Source organism: Leptodactylus fuscus, chromosome 1 (genome assembly GCF_031893055.1).
Source record: "Leptodactylus fuscus isolate aLepFus1 chromosome 1, aLepFus1.hap2, whole genome shotgun sequence".
In the NCBI taxonomy this organism is placed as follows: Eukaryota; Metazoa; Chordata; class Amphibia; order Anura; family Leptodactylidae; genus Leptodactylus; species Leptodactylus fuscus.
Genome location: NC_134265.1, coordinates 327,554,077 through 327,579,106, shown reverse-complemented (window position 1 = coordinate 327,579,106; position 25,030 = coordinate 327,554,077). Strand labels below are relative to the sequence as shown.

Below are 25,030 nucleotides of genomic sequence, written 5' to 3'. Positions count from 1 at the left end.
GGCTGAACGGATTTGGAGAAACAAGGCACCAAAATGCTCAGGATAACAACACCTAATAGATGATGTATGGCATTGGACTGGTGACAGGTCCTCTTTAATTAAAGGAGATGCCAAATTTATCAAACTCAGATAGTAAAGAAGAAACAGATTTTATGCCCAGATACGTGGCATGTGTAATAAGCGGTTCAAGCGTGCAGACATTGCCTAATTCTGGCCATCTTCCCTCGCCATATACACTGGAACAGAATATGCCATGGTTAATAAATGTGCGCCTGGGTGTCCTCCCATGTAACAGTTAAGTAGATTTCTGTGGAGGAGAGCGCGGCACTTGTTACCATCCTCATAAACATTCTCTCCCTCCTGTAGCAGCACATGGAGGCAGATGATCTGTGATCCTACCATTTGTTGACAGAAGGGAGTGGGCTGCGTTCTGCTGGGGGAGCCATTTAATCTTGTTAATTTTTTCCTCTATTTCCAAGCTCTTCAAATAATCAAATTCGGGCTCGTGGCTCTGGAAAGTGCTGTAGACATTGTATTCGCCCTGACTGCAGGGTTCATTCTTACACTGCGGAGGAGATAACAAGAACAATTCAGCAGAGGCGTATATTAGGATTTATCATACACATTGTATATATGTGAGTAGGATTCCTCTACAGACTGCTGCCTCCTATCTGTTCCCCCTTTTTCCCCCATGATTTCTATATAATTGGTATTCTGTCTAGGCAACGTATAATATATTGTACATCCTAAAAGCGACTAGCAGAACTACAGAGAAGACTAACATGTAGGCCAGGATTACACTACATGCATTTATGACCTTTATACATTTCCAGGAGGAATAACAGAGGAATGACACAATGGTTTAAAAAAAAGTGCTGTTAGGGTGCATTCGCACGGAGTAACGTGCCGCGTGACCTGGCACGTATACGCCGTGTGAGATTTTGAGCGCTGTAAACGATCCCATTGATTTCAATGGGAGTTAGTCTCGTATACGCCGCGCAAAATCACGGCCGCAAAATAGCGCGGCGTATACGATCCAGGCTCCCATTGAAATCAATGGGAGCGTATACTTGTGTCAGTGCTGCAAAATAGAGTCCAATACGCAGGCTAAACGGAACCCATTGAAGTCAATGTGATTCTGTTTTGCAGTGCTGACTCTGACACGAGTTTACATGTCAGAATCAACGCCGTGTTACATCGTGTGAATGCCGCCTTACATTCATTTCAATAAGAGCTGATTTCTTCCTCAGCTGAAAAAATAAGGGCTCGTTCACATGGGGCAAAAGGGGGCGGATCAGCCCCCTCACAATAGAAATCTAAGTAGACCGCTAGCGTCCTTTTTTCCGTAAGCGGGTTGTTCCCACTCACGGAAAAAAGAAGCGAGCTGCCCTTTCTTCAGGCGGATTCCGCGTCCTCCTCGCGACAGCACCCTCCGGACTAGGCCCATTCATTTGGGCCTACTCTGGAGCGGGAAGCCGCGGCTGTCGGAAGCTGCGACAGTCGCACCAGGCGCATTTTGGTCCTATTCTGACGCGGCTTCCTGCGTCAAAATCAGGACCAAAATACGTGGTCACAACCCCCGTGTGAACTAGCCCTAAGTGTCAAGTTCCATCTTTACGCAGGATCCGCCTGAGAACTCCCACTGTAGTGAATAGAAAGCAGAAAAATTCTGCCTGAATTGTGCGGAATTTGCGAAGTCCACGATGAAATTTGGTCAAGCAAAAAAATTCAGTTTTTAAATTATTGAAATTATAGGAAAATTCCACTGTGTGAACACACCCTTAACATACAGTATACGTATGGATGAAATGTGTATGTAGCACAGCAAACATTTACTTTCTTTGTAATGCATCTTTCTGTCTGTATTTGAACCCTATAAATTGTACAGCGCTGTGGAATATGTTGGCGCTATATAAATAAAATTTATTATTACGGTTATGACAGAGCTGAATTTGTCATTTGGCGCAGCTAGTGCCACCATGACGTGTTGTAGTCTTATAGAGGAATACAGAAAAACTACCAAAATGTATTAACCTAGAATTCTCTTGTACTATATTTGATATCCTCCATGAATAGGTAAGATAACACCCCGTACCACGTACCTCTGGTTCTCGTTGGAATATTACAACACGACCCCCCTTGTCCCCAGTCGCCAGCAGCTCTCCAGTGTGATTAAACTCAACTGTAGAAATGATATCAGCTGCAAGAGAGAGGACACAGTAATATAGTATTAATGGTGATGAACCATTCTGCACAGTAAAGCTTCACTCTTTTTCCAGAATACAAAAAAATTAAAGGGATGATCTTCTTTGGATACAGTATAAGGATATACTTAAGGCTGAGGCCCCACCTTGCAGAAAAGCTGTTATTTTTTTGTTGCAGATTTTGCTACAGTCAGGTATGGAGTGAGCAGATGGGAAACTATAAGTGATCCCTTTGTATTTTCCATTCCTTTGTGGCCACTCTGGGCTTTGGCTCAAAAAATGCAGAAATTTGCAAAAAAAAAAGCGCCTTTCCGAAACATGGGCCCATAACATAAGGCATATGTAGCGAAATGCAGCAAAAAAAAAAAAAAAAATGCAGAAAAAACTACAGTGCAAAGGCATCACGTTTTTTTCCACAGCGTTTCTCATTGCATTTTTTGTCCTTATTATACCTAGAGGGAAGATGATTCAATGAAGGAGGCTGACCATACCACCATAGGAATTGTAGGATAACTAAAACTTCACTTTTATTTGTAGTTAATTAAAACATGAAAAAGAAAGTATAAAAACATGTCCCACATCATAAACCACTAGCCAAAGGCAAATAAGCAGTGAGGATGGGAGATTAACCCTACAGAGTATTCCTTACTGCCTCCTTATACCACATAAGATGTGGGCCAAAACTCCACCGACATTAACCAGAACAGAACATCTATATTGCTTGTTCAATGGATGACTCCCCCACCTCTCCGAGATTACTGGCCTAACACCACACCAACAAAGAGGGGAGGTACCACTGGCTTGGTTCCTGTTAGGGTTGTCAGTGTGTGGGCACCACACCATTAGCTATCTTCTGTAATAGGAATTCCAAACATTCAATTTATCAGAGCACATTGTGCTAGAGGGAAGACGCCAACATTTCTATAGACTTCAGCTGCAAAAACGCTGTGTTTATGCAACATGGAGCTTCAGCCTACAGGAGTATCCCCATCCTATAGCATTATGGCAGATCATTAGGATATGCGATAACATTCTGATCAGTAGGGGGCTGAAGTTTAGGACCTTCATCAGTCATGAGATTATAGCCTTTTTAATGCACAGTGATGCTTCAGACCACCTGCAATGCTGTCCTATCCAAATGAATGTACGGCAGGTGACCTGAACCTGTACTGAAATGCAGAAGCCAAATTGTTAACGGGGTTGTACCACAAAGGTACTTTTCTCATAACCACAGGCTAGGGTATAAGTGTCAGATAACTGGTGGTCCCAGCAGTCAGACCGACCCCCAGCAATGAGGATAGCATGGAAAGAGAAAATCCCCCTGTATGTTCCATGTTGGTGCAGCACTTTCTATGGAATGTCCATGATGGTGATCTCTGACAGCCAACAAGGCTTCAATCACAGGTAGCATTCAGCTGACTTTTCTGACCCATGTCCTCCTGATCAGTTGGGTCCCATTGCTCATAAACAATGGCAGCTCAGCCCTATTCACTTCAATGGAACAGATCTGACAGAACCTATGGAGCTTTTTCTGGAATAATACGGCCATCGCATTCTAGTCTTATACGAGTACTTCAGAGTAGATACATGTACATTCATTATATACATCAACATTGCTATAGGTTAATACAGATGAAGCAAATTGTAACTTATGTCTGATAACTTGTTGCTGTGTGACGTCTTAGGGCCCCCTCACACGAAGTAAACGCACGTGTATTTTGGCAAAATACACGTGTAAAAATCAGACTCCCATTGACTTCAATGGCATTTTTTTTTTTACACGTGTAAAAAACACGTCAAAATACACATCAAAATACATGTGTAAAATATCATTGATTGAAAGGGATTTCTAGCGCAGCCACAATACATCGGGATCCTGTATTTTACTGATTCTTTTCACGCACTCTAAAATCTTATTAGCTTTTGCAGCTGCTGCTTGACACTGAGTATTGCTGCTTAGCTCCATGTATGCAGAGTATCTAAGTCCTTGTCTTGTTCTGTTGTCCCCAGTGTTGCTCCATTACAATTACTGCAGCCCAGGTGTATTACTTTACATTACATACAGTCTTCAATCTACGTCCCATGATGCCCCCTCCCCTGTTGACTATATGACAACTTACGGTAGTTGAACTTTTCTTAACTAGGTTGCAATGGAATATGGCGGCTTGGTTTTATATTCTCTCTGTAAAGCGATATGCAGCTGGTGACATAAAGGTGGACAGATTACGACACCCGAGCTAAGAGGCGTCAGCTCATGTTAATTAGACACAATGCGCCGTCTGATGGCGCTTTATAGATCTCAATTATCGCGCTCCGCAGGACGGAAGTCTGAAACATCTGCACAGCTATTCTCTGCTGAGATGTCATTTACCATTCACAGTGTTAAACAAAGACTGAAAATCAAGGATGAGAAGTGACGACTCATAAAAATATGTTTTTAGGAAGCAGATTAGCTTTCTGTCAGCGTTCTGATTTTATTTTAGGATCTTCTGTCACATCCTTTTAGGCACAAATCTCATTCGACTAGAGAAACGGAATTTCTATTTTTGCATTAAACCTACAGTAATTTCCAATTAAGTCTATTCAGTTCCTTAGCAGTCACTCATGGCCGCCACTTCAGTACCCATAGGAGTTGACAACCTGATTTTTTTTAGATGGCAGGGGTGGCCAGAACCTCAGGTGTGAAGAAAGGGTGAAGGAATGAAAAAGTTCTTTACATTGTAAACGTTCCAAAGAACTAAGGTTGTATGTCGACCTAATATGCCCAAAAAATGTCTGTCTTAGGGGCACAGATTACAGTCATTGCCCCTTTTCAGTCATAATACCTCTATATATACATGCCCTAGCCCAGTGATGGCGAACCTTTTAGAGACCGAGTGCCCAAACTACAACCCAAAACCCACTAATTTATCACAAAGTGCCAACACGGCAATTTAACCTTAATAATGTACGGATCCACAATTGTACACAATTACAGACCTGCAAAATATGATCATATGAATGGGTATTTAGAGAGCCTTATTCTCCACTGTGATCGCCACACAGTCCAATCTGCTTCACAATGACCCCCATTCAATATAATCAGATCCACAGTAGCCCCCACACAGTACAATGTGCTCCACAGTGGCCCCCACACAGTACAATCTGCTTCACAGTAGCCCCCACACAGTACAATCTGCTTCACAGTGGTCCCTACACAGTACAATTTGCTCCATTGTGGCCCCCACACAGTATAATCTGTTCCACAGATAGGTGCCCAAAGAGTGGGCTCTGAGTGCCACCTCTTGCACCCATGCCGTAGGATATCCCCCTTAAAAAAACATAACCCCCCCCAATAATGCCAACCATAGATTCTTCAAAAAAAATGGGGGGGGGGGCTAACTGACTGTCGGGACCTGCGGAGGAGCAGTGGGTTTGCAGCATGGCCGTGCTACTGCCACCGCTGGTTTTCTTCAGCGGCAGTAGCGCGGCAATCCGCAGGCCCCGGCAGCTAAGACAGTCCCCGGCATCTGCTGTAATAGGCCGGCGGATGCCGGGGAGTGTCTTAGCTGCCGGGGCCTGCAGTATTGTCACACTTCTGCCGCTGAAGAAAACCAGCGGTGGCAGTAGCGCGGCCATGCTGCAAACCCACATTCAGACTATAAGACGCACCCTCATTTTCCTCCGAAATTTTGGGGAAAAATTGCGTCTTATAGTCCGAAAAATACGGTAATGTAAATTATCCCCAGGTTCCCCCATCACTGCAAAGAATACTAAATAAATAAAATTAGGATGTCAGCCACAGTTGTCCCATAATACTATATTACATCCTATTAAATAGCAACTTTTCATAAGTGAATAGTACAGGTGAATATAAGAATATACCGTAAAATACCTTATATCTGAGCCGATTTTGAGAATGTGGATTAAATCTCATTACAGTACACCAGAAGGCAGGGCTAATACATTTACAACATATAATGGTAGTCGCAAAGTAAATCAAAAGGGAAATCAAACCAGCTTTAGTATGGAGATGGTCACCTGTGGAACCCCCTGTCTTATGGACCTGGTCACAGCTGCGACCACTGCGACCTCTCTAGTTACACCAGTGGAAAAGACTCTGCTCATACTGACCCAGTCTATACAGTCATTTACAGCAAAATTATTTACAGAAAACATACACTACTTAATCAGCTTATTGTGATTGATCTAGTGGCCAGTGAGTAAGCTGGAATGTAGCAGTCTCAAAAACATTGTAAAATACAATCTAACTTTAAAAAAATATAAGAAATTCCAAATAATTAAAATTTGTCCATCATTACCTAAGATCAAATATCTCATGAATCCAAGTCTAAGAATACAATATCATGACATGCTTGTACAACCCGTTGGCAGGCTGCAATCCACAATATAACTACTGGATGGCCACATATATGACATTTCATGATATAGCGACATCATGTTTTTTGAAAAGCTGGTCATCTCTCACCACATATTTCGGGATATGTTGAGCCAAGAAGAAAGGTAAAGAAGCAATACATGTAAGTGATTCTGCCTAAACGTTTCATCATAGAAATAGTATGTACAGGGGTGAACCTAGGGTTTGTGCTGCCTGAGGCGGACGTCAGAAAGCCACCCCCCCCCCTGGAGGAGGGGGCGGAGCCGAGCGGAGGGGCAGGGCCGAGCGGTGGGGGGAGGGGCGGAGCAAGCGTTGTTAGCAGGCAGACAGCAAGCACGGAGAGGACCTGCTCTCTGCTAAGCGTAAGGGGCGGCCGCTGTAGCAGCGCTGCATCCACAGGGCCGCCCCAATCCATCGCTCGCTTCCCATGCCAGGCGTTGGTTTTTGCAGGCGGAATCCGCCTGAAGGAAGCTTTTTTCCCGCTAGCGGAAAAAATCCGCTATCGGAACCCATAGAACTCTATGGGAAGACGTTTTTTCACACGGATTCAGCGCCAAAATCCTTGCTAAAAAAAACCTTACACTAAAGCCCCACATTGCGGAAACTTTTTCTGTTGCATGATTTTGTTGCGGCTTTTTCAGCCAAAGCCAGAAGTGGATTAAACAAAGGTAGAAGTATAAGAGCTTCCTATATATTTCCCATTCCTTTTATAAACATTTGTGGTTTTGGCTCAAAAAAACGCAACAAAATCTGCAACAAAAAAAGCTGCGTTTCCGCCTCAGGCTCACTCTTATAACTTCTTGGCTAAAATGTGACCGCTCCCTCAAGGTACACCCCTGCCACCATAGCACACTATGTGTAGGCTGCAAACTGGGTGAGGGGCTATCAGTATGTCTTTGTAGAATGGAAGGAAATCCACACAAACATGGGGAGAACATACAAACGCCTTGCAGATGTTGTTCCTGGCTGGATTTGAACCCAGGACTCCAGCACTGCAAGGCAACCACTGAACCACTACGTTGCTCTGCTATCATACAACTAAATATTTTGAACTTATGGATCGGTTAAGATCTCAGTAGACCTTGGAGTACTTTGTTTTCTGTGTTTTTGACAGGAATTCTAGATGATTCTATGAAGCTCTACAGGCCATCTGTCATGTTTCATGGTTCTGTTCTTTCCACTATTGAATTTGCAATTTTCTTGCATCCTCCTCCTTGTCTCTGCTCGATCTCTATTTCAGCCCTGTTTTCAATAATCTAATCACATGAGAGGACAGGTCACTGCCTCCCACATAGTCAGCACACTCATCTTCTGCAGATAAGATCATTCTCATCATCTAGTTGGTGACAAGATCTACGCCATTAGCGCTGTGGCGTCGGTAAGCCAAAGCGCTGACTCAGACTCCTCTATTTTTCTACAGTCCGACTCTGACCATTCATAACTGGCTGACAGGCATGGTCAGTCAGAAGCAGTAAAGCTCCTCTAATTCAGTTAAAATCCTGTGATTGATACATATATAGATACCTTATGGGCCCAGTTGAAGCAGTGATCACTGCGACCGCTATAGTTACAGCAGTGGAAATGACTCTGCTTATTCTGACCCAGAATATAGGACAAAGTAATTAAAAGAAAACAGGAAATACTATATCAGGCTAGGTTCACATCTGCGTTGGAGACTCCGCTGCAGATTCCATCTAAAATCGGCAGTATAAAACCGTTGGAAACTCAGCAGACCCCTTAATATTCAATAGTATCCACAGGTAACTACTTTTTTAGTGGACAGGCTTCCCTTCTTTTAGGTCCCCATGCAGACACAAAAGTCAGTGAACCGAATGCAAGTGTGAACCTAATGTCAGCTTGTTATGACACGTCCATCCTTACTGAAAATGAAATATCTAGGGTAGCCAATCAATACAACATCACAAGATGCTGGCAAAACCTGTGGCAGACTGCAGTTCACAACATAGCCACAGGGTGGCCACACATATGAGATAGACATTTTATGATAGAGCGAAATCATGTTTTTTCAATAGCTGGTCATCGCTCGCCATACATTTTACTTCTTGAACCAAGAGAAACGGTAGCAACATCTGTAAAGGAAGAATTAATGCTCTCCAAAAGGCCAGGGACTGAATGCCTATTAAAGGAAATCTAAACCAACTATAAATCTAATTAACCATATCATATTAATAATTGTATAACTGAATTAAAATAACTAATCATTTTATTTTGAAGCTGGAGTTAGAGTTGAAATTTTTTTTCTGACTTGCTGACTCCAACTCTGATTACGACTCCACCCAAAACTAGTCCCAACTCCACAACTCTGACTCCACATGGTGAGTGGGTAAGTTCATTGGCTTCCACAAGATCCACACACAACTTTTCTGCTGCTTCTATCATTCCCATAATATCAGGTTATAAAGGACGTTATCTGTATAAGAGGTTGTACAGGATTAGTACATGACTGCTTTGTTTCAGAAACAGCTCCTCATCTTCCCACAGGTAGTGTGTGGTATTGCAGCTTAGTTCCATACACTTCAATGGAGCCTACCTGTAATACGAGACAGAGCCCATAGAGAAGTGTTTGTGAAAGAAAGGAGACATGTTTTTCTAATCCTCATCAGTTTTAATGCAATGATATTAGTGCCCAAGGGGACAACATGGTGGCTCAGTGGTTAGCACTGTAGTGTTGGTGTCCTCGGTTCGAATCTGGCCAAGAACAACATCTGCAAGGAGTTTGTATGTTCTCCTCGTGTTTGCATGGATTTCCTCCCATTCTACAAAGACATACTGATAGGAAAACAAAAAGTACAGTGTGACCCCTACATGGAGCTCACAATCTACATTAAAAAAAAAAGAATGAAATTAGTGTCCAGGTCACAACTTCTGATAAGATCACATATTCTTTTTCTTATGGCATCATCATCTTGATCCAGCTAGCTCCAATGTGTTCTATCCTCATATACAAGGGCACTTCCCCGTCACATGAATGTTTTCACATAGACAATCACAATATTGGATGGGCATTGAGGTGAGGTCTGCCTCTGTGAAATAATAATCCACTGTCCTTGAGACCATTTATGTGCTGGATTATGGAAATATATAATTATACATATACACTCATATTTACTGTACATATATATACTGTACATAGGGCTAATATCCATGGGCAGGGGCGCTGACTGTACTGTAGATTGTCTCCTCACTCCTCTCTGCTATGTCTCTCAGCAGATTTCATAGATTAAATAGCAGAGCACAGCTGTCCATCATACTGCGGCGCTGCCAACTCTCCTGGGAGATGCCAACACATCAAACATGCATCTTATGTTATGTGCAGGAACCTCACTGCATACAGCCATCAACACTGCAAAACATATAGATTCTATCTATCTATCTATCTATCTATCTATCTATCTATCTATCTATCTAATATTTATCTATCTATCATCTATCTAATATCTATCTATATATCTGACATTTTTCTATAGGTTTGAGATAAATATGAGATAGATACTGTAGATATATATTAGATGGATAGATGATAGATAGATAGATAGATAGATAGATAGATAGATAGATAGATAGATAGAGATACTGTAGATAGATAGATAGATAGATAGATAATGCAATGGATATGAGAGAGATACTGTAGGTAGATAAGGAGAAAGATAGGTGTATAGGTAGGTTTGTGGGAAGGAAGGAAGGAAGACGACATAGGCAGAAAGAGATAGATAAAAAAATAGATAGATAGATATGAGATAGATACTGTAGATAGATAGATAGATAGATAGATAGATAATGCAATGGATATTAGATACTGTAGGTAGATATAGAAGAAAGAAAGAGGCAGTGATACATAGATAGATAGATAGATAGATACAGTCCTATGAAAAAGTTTGGGCACCCCTATTAATCTTAATCATTTTTAGTTCTAAATATTTTGGTATTTGCAACAGCCATTTCAGTTTGATATATCTAATAACTGATGGACACAGTAATATTTCAGGATTGAAATGAGGTTTATTGTACTAACAGAAAATGTGCAATATGCATTAAACCAAAATTTGACCGGTGCAAAAGTATGGGCACCTCAACAGAAAAGTGACATTAATATTTAGTAGATCCTCCTTTTGCAAAGATAACAGCCTCTAGTCGCTTCCTGTAGCTTTTAATCAGTTCCTGGATCCTGGATAAAGGTATTTTGGACAAACAATTCAAGTTCAGTTAAGTTAGATGGTCGCCGAGCATGGACAGCCCGCTTCAAATCATCCCACAGATGTTCAATGATATTCAGGTCTGGGGACTGGGATGGCCATTCCAGAACATTGTAATTGTTCCTCTGCATGAATGCCTGAGGATTTGGAGCGGTGTTTTGGATCATTGTCTTGCTGAAATCTCCATCCCCGGCGTAACTTCAACTTCGTCACTGATTCTTGAACATTATTCTCAAGAATCTGCTGATACTGAGTGGAATCCATGCGACCCTCAACTTTAACAAGATTCCCGGTGCCGGCATTGGCCACACAGCCCCAAAGCATGATGGAACCTCCACCAAATTTTACAGTGGGTAGCATGTGTTTTTCTTGGAATGCTGTTTCTTTTTGGACGCCATGCATAACGCCTTTTTTTTATAACCAAACAACTCAATCTTTGTTTCCAAAATGAAGTTGGCTTCTCCAAATGTGCTTTTTCAAACCTCAGGCAACTCTATTTGTGGCGTACGTGCAGAAACGGCTTCTTTCTCATCACTCTCCCATACAGCTTCTATTTGTGCAAAGTGCGCTGTATAGTTGACCGATGCACAGTGACACCATCTGCAGCAAGATGATGCTGCAGCTCTTTGGAGGTGGTCTGTGGATTGTCCTTGACTGTTCTCACCATTCTTCTTCTCTGCCTTTCTGATATTTTTCTTGGCCTGCCACTTCTGGGCTTAACAAGAACTGTCCCTGTGGTCTTCCATTTCCTTACTATGTTCCTCACAGTGGAAACTGACAGGTTAAATCTCTGAGACAACGTTTTGTATCCTTCCCCTGAACAACTATGTTGAACAATCTTTGTTTTCAGATCATTTGAGAGCGGGCTGTCCATGTTCGGCGACCATCAAACTTAACGGAACTTGAATTGTTTTGTAGAAAGAAATGGTCCAAAATACCTTTATCCAGGATCCAGGAACTGATTAAAAGCTGCAGAAAGTGACTAGAGGCTGTTATCTTTGCAAAAGGAGGATGTACTAAATATTAATGTCACTTTTCTGTTGAGGTGCCCATATTTTTGCACCGGTCAAATTTTGGTTTAATGCATATTGCGCATTTTCTGTTAGTACAATAAACCTCATTTCAATCCTGAAATATTACTGTGTCCATCAGTTATTAGATATATCAAACTGAAATGGCTGTTGCAAACACCAAAATATTTAGAACTAAAAATGATTAAGATTAATAGGGGTGCCCAAACTTTTTCATAGGACTGTAGATAGATAGATAGATAGATAGATAGATAGATAGATAGATAGATAGATAGATAGATAGATATGAGATAGATAGATAGATAGATAGATAAGATAATAGATAGATAGATAGATAGATAGATAGATAGACAGATAGATGAGATAATAGATAGATAGATAGATAGATAGATAGATAGACAGATAGATGAGATAATAGATAGATGATAGATAGATAGATAGATAGATAGATAGAAAAATAAGATAATAGATAGATAGATAGATAGATATCAAAAAGGCAGCACCCTAACATATGCAAAAAGAGGACTTTTATTTAAGCCCAAATGGGTAACTTTTAGAGATGAGCGAACACTAAAATGTTCGAGGTTCGAAATTCGATTCGAACAGCCGCTCACTGTTCGAGTGTTCGAATGGGTTTCGAACCCCATTATAGTCTATGGGGAACATAAACTCGTTAAGGGGGAAACCCAAATTCGTGTCTGGAGGGTCACCAAGTCCACTATGACACCCCAGGAAATGATACCAACACCCTGGAATGACACTGGGACAGCAGGGGAAGCATGTCTGGGGGCATAAAAGTCACTTTATTTCATGGAAATCCCTGTCAGTTTGCGATTTTCGCAAGCTAACTTTTCCCCATAGAAATGCATTGGCCAGTGCTGATTGGCCAGAGTACGGAACTCGACCAATCAGCGCTGGCTCTGCTGGAGGAGGCGGAGTCTAAGATAGCTCCACACCAGTCTCCATTCAGGTCCGACCTTAGACTCCGCCTCCTCCGGCAGAGCCAGCGCTGATTGGCCGAAGGCTGGCCAATGCATTCCTATGCGAATGCAGACTTAGCAGTGCTGAGTCAGTTTTGCTCAACTACACATCTGATGCACACTCGGCACTGCTACATCAGATGTAGCAATCTGATGTAGCAGAGCCGAGGGTGCACTAGAACCCCTGTGCAAACTCAGTTCACGCTAATAGAATGCATTGGCCAGCGCTGATTGGCCAATGCATTCTATTAGCCCGATGAAGTAGAGCTGAATGTGTGTGCTAAGCACACACATTCAGCACTGCTTCATCAAGCCAATACAATGCATTAGCCAGTGCTGATTGGCCAGAGTACGGAATTCGGCCAATCAGCGCTGGCTCTGCTGGAGGAGGCGGAGTCTAAGGTCGGACCTGAATGGAGACTGGTGTGGAGCGATCTTAGACTCCGCCTCCTCCAGCAGAGCCAGCGCTGATTGGCCGAATTCCGTACTCTGGCCAATCAGCACTGGCTAATGCATTGTATTGGCGTGATGAAGCAGTGCTGAATGTGTGTGCTTAGCACACACATTCAGCTCTACTTCATCGGGCTAATAGAATGCATTGGCCAATCAGCGCTGGCCAATGCATTCTATTAGCGTGAACTGAGTTTGCACAGGGGTTCTAGTGCACCCTCGGCTCTGCTACATCAGATTGCTACATCTGATGTAGCAGTGCCGAGTGTGCATCAGATGTGTAGTTGAGCAAAACTGACTCAGCACTGCTAAGTCTCTGCATTCGCATAGGAATGCATTGGCCAGCCTTCGGCCAATCAGCGCTGGCTCTGCCGGAGGAGGCGGAGTCTAAGGTCGGACCTGAATGGAGACTGGTGTGGAGCGATCTTAGACCCCGCCTCCTCCAGCAGAGCCAGCGCTGATTGGTCGAGTTCCGTACTCTGGCCAATCAGCGCTGGCCAATGCATTCTATTAGCCCGATGAAGTAGAGCTGAATGTGTGTGCTTAGCACACACATTCAGCTCTACTTCATCAGGCTAATAGAATACATTGGCCAATCAGCGCTGGCCAATGCATTCTATTAGCTTGATGAAGCAGAGTGTGCACAAGGGTTCAAGCGCACCCTCGGCTCTGATGTAGCAGAGCTGAGGGTGCACAAGGGTTCAAGTGCACCCTCGGCTCTCCTACATCAGAGCCGAGGGTGCGCTTGAACCCTTGTGCAGCCTCGGCTCTGCTACATCAGAGCCGAGGGTGCGCTTGAACCCTTGTGCACACTCTGCTTCATCAAGCTAATAGAATGCATTGGCCAGCACTGATTGGCCAGAGTACGGAATTCGGCCAATCAGCGCTGGCCAATGCATCCCTATGGGAAAAAGTTTATCTCACAAAAATCACAATTACACACCCGATAGAGCCCCAAAAAGTTATTTTTAATAACATTCCCCCCTAAATAAAGGTTATCCCTAGCTATCCCTGCCTGTACAGCTATCCCTGTCTCATAGTCACAAAGTTCACATTCTCATATGACCCGGATTTGAAATCCACTATTCGTCTAAAATGGAGGTCACCTGATTTCGGCAGCCAATGACTTTTTCCAATTTTTTTCAATGCCCCCAGTGTCGTAGTTCCTGTCCCACCTCCCCTGCGCTGTTATTGGTGCAAAAAAGGCGCCAGGGAAGGTGGGAGGGGAATCGAATTTTGGCGCACTTTACCACGTGGTGTTCGATTCGATTCGAACATGGCGAACACCCTGATATCCGATCGAACATGTGTTCGATAGAACACTGTTCGCTCATCTCTAGTAACTTTTCAATGCACATTTCTGAAGTGTGAGAAAGGTCCCTTGAGAACTGTTATGTAACCATTTTGGATAATTACATATATTCGAGTCCTGCCTTTTTGATATTTACTTCTTGGTCATTGCCACTAACTTGTGGGACGTGCACCAAGTTCTATTTGATTTTCTCCTGACACTTGAGGATTGTTACCAGGCACCTTCTTATTACTCAGATAGCACTGTTATTACATTACTTTGGTCATATTTACTATAACTATAAAGTCTTTGCTTTTACAATAAATTCTCATAAACTAAAACTCCACAGTTGCTTTTGTAGAGCCGCTTTATGAGTTAATACATTGATCAGCTCTAAGTGTTACATTGGGCTTAGTGCGATCTGGGCTAGACACCAATTTACAGTATAACCCAATATACATTATGAAAAATTTACAATGACATCACAGCGGATCTGACCCACATTACAATAACGCTTACTAATGGATTTGTTGTTTGCAAGTCATTTCACATAACCGTGCTAAGTCATGCCGCCATATTAATATTTCATATTTGGAAGAATTGGCAAGAGATGTTATAACTACAGTTTACACATCAAAGCCCGGCCATTATTGGTTGTGACAACCACATACATACATGATGGAGCAGGATCGATTTTCTATTAGGAGATTTTTAATATTGTCATAAAATTTTGCATATTATCAGGGTGCAAAAACTGGCACAAATTGCTATAAATGTATCAAAAATCGGGCCAAAATATAATGCTCAGGTCCCATTCTACTCAATGCAACAGAACAGAGAGGATTGGGACTCCACCCCCACCCCCAGTGAAACTAATGGAGATTGATTGTCACTTGGATAACACTTGAGTATAACCCAAGAGCATTCCATTATTACAGCCAAACCCCCTACCCCTTCCCGGCCTGCACACCCGATTTTTTCTGCTCTGGATTTCTCACTTTAGGCATATATATTATACAAAGGATATGTAGGTGGGAGTCCCATGTATTTGACCCTTTCCTATCGGGATAAAGTGGGTGTCTTGAAGCTTGGGCCATTGACAATGGCAGTAAAGAGTCAATGAAGAGATAGCCATGAATGTCCTCAGCTCTCTCTATTGAAGTCTATAGGTTATACAAAAGCAGCTGAAAAAGTTTTGGACCTACAATGTACAGCATGTCCTAGATTTATAAGAGCAGCTGACTGTAAAAAAGCGATTCTGATATTGGCTTAAATTGCACCAATTTAATAAAAATGATGCAGTCTTCTTAATATTTAGAGTAACCTGCTAGATGCAAGGTTGGCAACTGTATGCATCCATAAGGGGGTTCTCCAATGCACATAACTATATGGAATAAAAAGTGAATCATTTTTGCAAATACAAGTCATTTAAAATTTTGCAGAGTTTTATAGATTTTCTCTAACCATTTTAGTGGTGTCATATGTTATCTTGATCAGTGGATAGGACATGAATGCTAGAGCTTTGTATGGTCAGAAACCCAGCGATGATGTCCTTATTGTGTCCGGGTTATCTTCTCATACATGTAGTGTCAATCCTGATAACCAGCCATGATGTCCTTATTGTGTCCTGGGTTATCTTCTCATACATGTAGTGTCCTCCTGATAACCAGCCATGATGTCCTTATTGTGTCCCGGGTTATCTTCTCATACATGTAGTGTCCTCCTGATAACCAGCCATGATGTCCTTATTGTGTCCGGGTTATCTTCTCATACATGTAGTGTCCCTCCTGATAACCAGCCATGATGTCCTTATTGTGTCCGGGCTATCTTCTCATACATGTAGTGTCCTCCTAATAACCAGCCAGGGTGGCCTTATTGTGTCTGGGTTATCTTCTCATACATGTAGTGTCCTCCTGATAACCAGCCATGATGTCCTTATTGTGTCCGGGCTATCTTCTCATACATGTAGTGTCCTCCTAATAACCAGCCATGATATCCTTATTGTGTCTGGGTTATCTTCTCATACATGTAGTGTCCTCCTGATAACCAGCCATGATGTCCTTATTGTGTCCGGGCTATCTTCTCATACATGTAGTCAGGGTCGGACTGGCCTGCCGGGGTACCGGGGAATCCCCCGGTAGGCCCCAGCCTGGACTATTAAGACCTCATTATGGGGCCTTTATGGGGCCCTACCGGACCTCCACTGCCTTTTTTTTTAGTAGACAGTGGAGGTTCAGTAAGGCGTCTGCCCAGGGCTGCTGTCAGCACCCGGGCAAGTCACTGTGAGGTAGTGAAGGAAGAGAGAGACGTGCTGCAGAAGGGCTGAAGGACCTGTGATGATGTCATATGTGGGCGGAGCTACACGGATCATACAGAACAGTGTTACACAGGAAGATGAATCAGCCGGGAACAGACTGATGGAAGGAGGAGAGAAGAGACAGCATTTGTGGTGAGTAAGAGGGAGACATGGAGGGCAGGCTGTGTGAGCAAGAGGGGAGACATGGAGGGCAGGCTGTGTGAGCAAGAGGGGAGACATGGGGGGCAGGCTGTGTGAGCAAGAGGGGAGACATGGAGGTGCAGGCTGTGTGAACAAGAAGGGGGAAATGGGGGGGTTCAGGCAGGCCCGCCATCAGGAATTTTGGGGCCCAATACAGCCTAAGTGTCTAGCCCCCCCCCGGCTGCCGCCATTTTAAAACTACTTTATTTTGCGACATACCAATTCTGTATTACATTTCCCTTTATTTAGCAGCATTACAAGGCTTCATCAGATTCTATTTGCAGGTAAATCTGCTCCGTGTGACAGCGACTATAGAGAGCCAGCACCATCTATAAGAGCCCTCCTAATAAATCCTCAGGGCTTATTCACGTTGCGTTTTTGGCCTCCCTTGCTGGGATACGTTGGTAACCAGTCAGAATCAGCTGTCAACTTATCCCTGCACGAAGAACTGGCCATTAAAAAAAAAGGGGGGGGGCCTGCAGTTCTCCGTGCAGGGATAAGTGGGGAGCTGATTGTGACTAGTTACCAACGTATCCCGACAAGGGAGGCCAAAAACGCAACGTGAATACTCCTTTAAAGTGAAAGTCCCACCCCCAAACAGGCTGCTATGCTAGTAGCATAGCCGCCTACATCATTATTAATACAAAGCACGCATACCTTTGGAGGTCTTGTGTGCTTTTAGTTCTCCAGCTAAAAACTTATATATTATATATTATTGCCCCAGTTCCCTCTCCGCAGTGCTGCACACCCGATGCCCCAACAATCCCCCTTCCACCTTCTAACATCTTTCCACTGCCCCCTGTACCCATACCTCCCAACTTTTGAAGAACCAAAAGAGGGACAAAATGTGCCGCGGCAAATTTAGCCCCACCCACCGTTATGTTGACTCCACACATTCTCATTAATTTTTCATGTGCCCGCACACAGTATAATCCTCCTACAGTCGCCCGTACATTATATGTCCCCCCTCTATCTCTCCCCCAGCTTCATATACACCCTTCATCTGCACCCAGTTTCATGTCTCCCACCCAATCTCTGCCCCCAGATTCATGTCCGCCCATCCATTTCTGCCCCCAGTTTCATGTCCCCCCTCCATCTCTGCCCCCAGTTTCATGTCCCCTCCATCTCTACCCCAAGATTCATGCCCTCCATCTCTGCCCCCATATTCATGTCCCCTCCATCTCTGTCCCCATATTCATGTCCCCTCCATCTCTGCCCCCATATTCATGTCCCCTCCATCTCTGTCCCCATATTCATGTCCCCTCCATCTCTGCCCCCATATTCATGTCCCCTCCATCTCTGCCCCCATATTCATGTCCCCTCCATCTCTTCCTCCATATTCATGTCGCTCCATCTCTGCCTCCATTGTCATGCCGTCCTCTCCATCTCTGCCCCCATATTCATGTCCCCTCCATCTCTGCCCCATATTCATGTCCCTCCATCTCTGCCCCCATTGTCATGTCGTCCTCTCCATCTCTGCCCCCATATTCATGTCCCCTCCATCTCTGCCCCCATTGTCATGTCGTCCTCTCCATCTCTGCCTCCATATTCATGTCCCCTCCATCTCTGCCCCCATATTCATGTCCCCTCCATCTCTGCCCCCATATTCATGTCCCCTCCATCTCTGCCCCCATATTCATGTCCCCTCCATCTCTGCCCCATATTCATGTCCCTCCATCTCTGCCCCCAGATTCATGTCCCTCCATCTCTGCCCCCATTGTCATGCCGTCCTCTCCATCTCTGCCCCCATATTCATGTCCCCTCCATCTCTGCCCCATATTCATGTCCCCTCCATCTCTGCCCCCATATTCATGTCCCCTCCATCTCTGCCCCATAATCATGTCCCTCCATCTATGCCCCCATTGTCATGTCGTCCTCTCCATCTCTGCCCCCATATTCATGTCCTCTCCATCTCTGCCCCCAGTGTCATGCCGTCCTCTCTCTGCCCCCAGTTTCACGTTCCACATTACACTGACTGACTTACCTTCTCCTTCGTTCCCTCGCAGCTCTCTGCGCGCCTCTCACTGGCGCACAGTTATAGACGGGATGTGACGTCGGAGGCGGCGAAGCGAGGAGCTGACACAGGTCAGCTCCTCGCTTCAGCCGCATATGTGACAGCGAGAGAGGCGCGCAGTGGCGAAGCAAAGAGCTGACCTGTGTCAGCTCCTCGCTTCACGGCTGCCGCCGGCTACTGGCTTTTAGACGCGATGTGATCACATCGCGTCTACAAGCCAGTAGCGGCAGCGGCATGTCAGCTCCTCGCTTCAGCTGCATATGTGTCAGGGAGAGAGGCGCGCAGCTGCGAAGCGAGAAGCTGACCTGTGTCAGCTCCTTGCTTCAGCCGCGTATGTCTTCAACTCAGATCTGCGTCCTCTGGATGCAGATCTGAGTTGAAATAGGACATACACAATGACTGCTACGGGCGCCAGGGGGCCGGCACACGGTGGCGGGCCAAAACCGGCCCCCCCCATTTTTCAATTTGGCCGAGCCCCTGACGCCAGTACCAGTAGTACTGCCCTATCGGCGGCCCTGGGTTCAGGCTCTGGAGGGATGGGCACTGTGAGCATATAATACTGTTTGGGGGCCACTGTGGTGCACATAATAATGTTTGGGGGTCACTATGGAGTACCTAATTCTGTTTGGGGGCCTCTGTGGTGCACATAATACTGTATGGGGGTCACTATGGAGCACATAATACTGTATGGGGGTCACTATGGAGCACATAATACTGTTTGGGGGCCCCTGTGGTGCACATAATAATGTTTGGGGGTCACTATGGAGTACCCAATTCTGTTTGGGGGCCACTGTGGTGCACATAATACTGTTTGGGGGCCCCTGTGGAGCACGTTATGCTGTCCCAGTATTGCTTATATGTGGGGCGCAGCGCTGCTTTCTCACTGTATTCTTGATAGCTGCAGTTGTGGGTACTAAAGCTGTATCTCTTTCAGGTATCTGAGATATTGCTTTAGCACCCATAACCACCACTATCAAGAATTCGCTCTAGTAAGGGGATAGGGGACCATGGACAAAAGTTTGTACCCAGGCCCACAAAACATTAGTTACACCAATGGCGAATGCTCTGGGCTCAGGCACCGCCATTAATATAGCTTATTTTTAACTAGATGGACTGAGCTGATACACAGATGTCCTGCACTTGGATGTAAAGTGGGCACCTCCGTTCATCAGGATCCCAGGTAGGTGAGTATAACTCTTTTTTTAAGCTTAGGTGTGAGCATTTTAATAGTACAAGGGGTTGTTTGGAGGGGGAAATTATAATTATAAGGAGGGTGCATTATGGACATAAGGGGGGTCACTTATATAAGGGTTATTAGGGGACATTAGGAATACAAGGGGAGGCTATATTAGGAGGCATTATGAACATAAGGGGGTGGTCATTGATATTAGGGGTCATTAGGGGTGCAGTATTTGTCAGGGGGAATCAGGAGCATACTATGAGGGGGCAATTAATTTAATGAAAGTGGCACTTAGGCTTTATTAAGACTAATGCCTGACGCTGCAAACTGCAACAAAATAGCACTGCAGGAAAAACCGCAGCAGCAACGCATTGTGTTTTTCCCGCAGCGCTTTTCACTTTCTGCTTCCATTACACCTATAGGGAAACCTTCAGTGTTTTCGTAGGTATAATTGATATTCCAGCGATTTCCAAAACCCCAACGGTTTTGGAAATCGCAGCATGTTCACTGCAAATAATTTTCCACAATGTGTGGATTGGATTTACTAGAATCCCATTCACATTGCAGGAACTGTTGGGTTTTCCCGTGGTGTTTTCGCCACATGAGGCCCCATTCACACTTTGCGGTAAAATAAGGTACATGCCGTAATTTCCAAAGCAGTCTTGGTTTTAGAGTTAGACATTGCAGCATGCTTACGGAAATTCTGGCGGTTTCAATATAATTGAAGCAGGAAATAGAGAGGAAAGCTCTGCAAACTTTCTGTGCAAAGGGCTGCAGGAAGAAACGTGATGCATCATGGACGCGGTTTTTCCCGCAGCACTTTTTTGCTGCAGGACACCACGTGGGGCCTTAGGCTTAAGGAGTTTTCCAGTTCATTTATATTGATGATCTATTCTTAGAATAAATCATCAATAAGAGATAAGTGACCCCCTGATCAGATGTATGAAGGGGCCATGGTGCCTGTGTATATCACACACTGTTTATAGTGACTGTGTGGTGTAATTACAGCCTTGTCACATAGACGCTTATAGGACGAGGCTGTAGTTACATGACATGGCCACTATGAGATGTACGATACTGTGTAAACAGAGAAGGGGTCACGGCACTTGCACAGATGCCACGATTCACTCAAACAGCTGATTCATCTCTCATTATTACACCTCAGCTACGGAGGTGTAAAAACAAAAAAAAAAAAAACACACTCGACTGTCCCCATTACCCTGTTGTCCTCCGCCTCTGTCTGTTCGGTCTCATGGCAACACCTCATTTCTGGAAATTCTGTACCCAATTCCTCTTAGCGGTCACATGAGGTGCAGGACTCCCAGCAAGAAGGTGCCAGCACGAGACTGAATGGACACTGGCCGAGGACAACGGGTTGCTGAGGACAGGTGAATATGCTTTTTATTTTAAACCTCCAGCCCGGCACATGAGTTGCTCCAATTCCTGGACAATATCTTTAAAGAATTTATCCATGTTTCTAATATTTATGGCCTGTCCTTAGGATAAGCCATCAATATGACATCTGTGGAAATCTGACAGCCAGGACCTCTGCAGATGAGTTTTTTTCATTACAGTGCGGCTACAGGTAATGGTGACAATTCTAGGGGCCACGCTGCTCTCTTGCCATACTGGATGTAGCAGTGGGTTTAGGTAGTGCAGTGGTACACATCGTATGGCAGGCGAGCAGCCGGCTCCTGATATTACCTTTAGCCATCCTGTATCTGTACAGCTCATCTACAGGGGTCCTGGCGGTGGGCCCCTAAAAACAATTCCACTGGTGGGCCCTAGACACCCCAGTCCGACCCTGCCGGGTTATCTTCTCATACATGTAGTGTCCTCCTGATAACCAGCCATGATGTCCTTATTGTGTCCGGGCTATCTTCTCATACATGTAGTGTCCCTCCTGATAACCAGCCATGATGTCCTTATTGTGTCCGGGTTATCTTCTCATACATGTACTGTCCTCCTGATAACCAGCCATGATGTCCTTATTGTGTCCGGGTTATCTTCTCATACATGTAGTGTCCTCCTGATAACCAGCTATGATGTCCTTATTGTGTCCGGGTTATCTTCTCATACATGTAGTATCCTCCTGATAACCAGCTATGATGTCCTTATTGTGTCCGGGTTATCTTCTCATACATGTAGTGTCCTCCTGATAACCAGCCATGATGTCCTTATTGTGTCCGGGCTATCTTCTCATACATGTAGTGTCCTCCTGATAACCAGCCATGATGTCCTTCTTGTGTCTGGGTTATCTTCTCATACATGTAGTGTCCTCCTGATAACCAGCCATGATGTCCTTATTGTGTCCGGGTTATCTTCTCATACATGTAGTGTCCTCCTGATAACGAGCCATGATGTCCTTATTGTGTCCAGGTTATCTTCTCATACATGTAGCGTCCCTGCCTGATAACCTGTCCACAATAAGAACTCATGGCTGGGTTTCTAACAAGTCCCAGACAATAGAAAGTTCCTGCATTCATGGTCATACTCAGTGGCAACTGATCAAGACAACTGACTGGTTAGAGAACATGCAACATTTTTATTAATTAAATTTGCAAAAATATTCCACAATTAATTGTCTACAAGTTTAAATATGGTTATGTTCATGGGAAATCCAATGGTATATCTATTTCACCTCACTTTCGGTAACTCCCATGGAAGTGAATGAGAGTTATGGAAACAACGTAGAAATGTGAGCTCTGTTGTTTCTGAAAATCCCATTCACTGCTATGGGGTTGGTGGAAACAGGGTAGGTCAGGTTTCACTGTCAGCAAGGTTGTGGTGAGGTGGAACCTCACAGGATGGACATATGGCGGGTCATTATTAGGGATAGGTGTGGGTCCCAGAGGTGGGACCAATGTCTATCAGACATTTATGGCATAACCTGTGGAGAAAGAGAAGGCTGCTTATGTAGCAGGAAGAAAGATGGGAGCTGACCTTGTTCCCCCTGTGCAGCCTCCAGTGACTCTTGAGGGTGGATACAGGAGCTTTTCTTCACCTTATCACTCACCTTATCAGGAGGGTGAGTTCTAGGAGCTGTTATAAGGATCAAGCTCTGCTTGGTTCAGACTTTTAGCCATAAATATTGTAAGCGGATGGCTGGTCAGGTAATGGAGGGGGTGTACATCTCACCCAGACTACTAAGGTGGGTGAGATGAGAAAACTTCTGAAGGAATGCTCAGCAGACAACTTTAGTCTGCTGAGCATTTTGGTAAATGCTCAGAACTGTGCTTGATTTTTAGGAATGGCAGGTAGGTTGGTAGTGGGACCTGTCATTCCACCCCCCTCCAGTCCACACTTTGGGGATGTTCCAGCAGCGACTTAGCTGCAGAGAGTCTTGGCTGGAGAGCCAAAGAAAGAGGTCATATTTTTGGAGCTGTGTCCTGAGTGATTCAACTGGCTTTTTGATTTCTGTTATTCTAGGTGAGGTAACCTATTCTATGTTTAGTTAGAGCCTAGCCGGGCAGGTATTTATTTTTGTATTGTTTCCTTTTGTTGCTGCACTATATTTTTGAGTGAAAATAAAACTCTACCTTTGTTTTGGACTAAAGAAACTGGACTTGTGTGTCTAAGCCACCCCACCTAGCAACCCCAGACACTGACAATATGAATATTTATGCATTTTTATAAAACATTAGGATCCTATGCAAAATTGCATGAAGACGCCACTGAAGGTAAAGTGCAGGGAGGCGCACAATGTGCCCACGTGTCTACTTTGCAGGAACTATATGGATACTAGCCTCTGCCCGTGACTTAGTCTGCGTGTTATTGGCGTTGATGATCTGCCTATATTCAGCAAATTGTTGCCATCGATTGTTTGATTGCTCCGGTGTTTTGGCAGCTCTTAAGCTGTCCTGCTGCTGAACTTGTTCCTCACTTCGTGCCTGTGATTGTTCCAGCATCTCAGCAGCTTGCTGGGATGCCATATAATGAGCGTGTTGTTGGTGTTGATGATCTCTCTGCTTCGGTGTTTCTGCAGCTGTCAAGCTGGCCTGCCGCAGAACTCATTCTTCGCACTGTGCCCGTGATTGTTCCGGCATCTCACTGGGATGCCATATAATGAGTGTGTTATTGGTGTCGATGATCCCCCTCAGCTCCACTTGAGGAGAACTCTGTGACTTCTGGCTTCCTTCATAGCTCTAGTTGTTTTAGAATTTTGCGACAAATTAATTTTCTTTTTCCAGGCATGTTTAAAATTGGCAAACTGCCAATTTGGATTAAAGGTGTTTTCCTACCTGCCTGGAGAAGATCAGATAATATGCAAATGTATGTACACAATCCACTGAGGGTTAGCGTGTGTTTACACAGTGAGATAACAGCCCTGGGATCTGAGATTAGCTGCTGCAAGAGCAGTGTAATATAGTATGTGAATATAAATTCATAACAACCGTGAAGCCATGTCATTTACCAGGATAAAAAGTAGCCTATGTGTTATTCGAGGTTATAAATTTTCATTTCAATTTCATTCAAATCCGGTCAGCCATCTTTGCGTAATTGAGTAACAAACACAAAAACATCCAAACACACAAAATCCAAACTTTCACATTTATATATTAGTAGGAGTAGGATAGGATTCTAATAATTTTGGTGGTTTTCTGTACTATATGCTAAAAATGTAAAATTTCTCCAAGCAGCAAAATGATTTATTCTATATTTCATACATACCATAGTGGAGGAATATCTTTATATAGTTCATTGCAACTGTAATACCCAAGAGGAAAATGATCCAATATTATAAGTGCAGGTTCCGCTTCTCTACTAAATTATTAGGACAGACTGGAAATA

At 44.1% G+C, this 25,030-nt stretch overlaps 1 protein-coding gene across 3 annotated transcripts in view; it reads right to left on the bottom strand.

The window, feature by feature from the left end:
* PPP2R2C (protein phosphatase 2 regulatory subunit Bgamma) overlaps nucleotides 1-25,030 on the bottom strand; it is a 107,388-nt gene that overhangs the window by 26,844 nt on the left and 55,514 nt on the right. For all 3 annotated transcript variants that reach the window (XM_075260787.1, XM_075260797.1, XM_075260805.1), the window contains 2 exons: nucleotides 2,103-2,200; nucleotides 400-565 (listed from right to left, as the gene is read on the bottom strand). In XM_075260787.1, coding sequence (XP_075116888.1) covers nucleotides 400-565; nucleotides 2,103-2,200 — 264 coding nt within the window. The remainder of the gene's footprint in view (nucleotides 1-399; nucleotides 566-2,102; nucleotides 2,201-25,030) is intronic.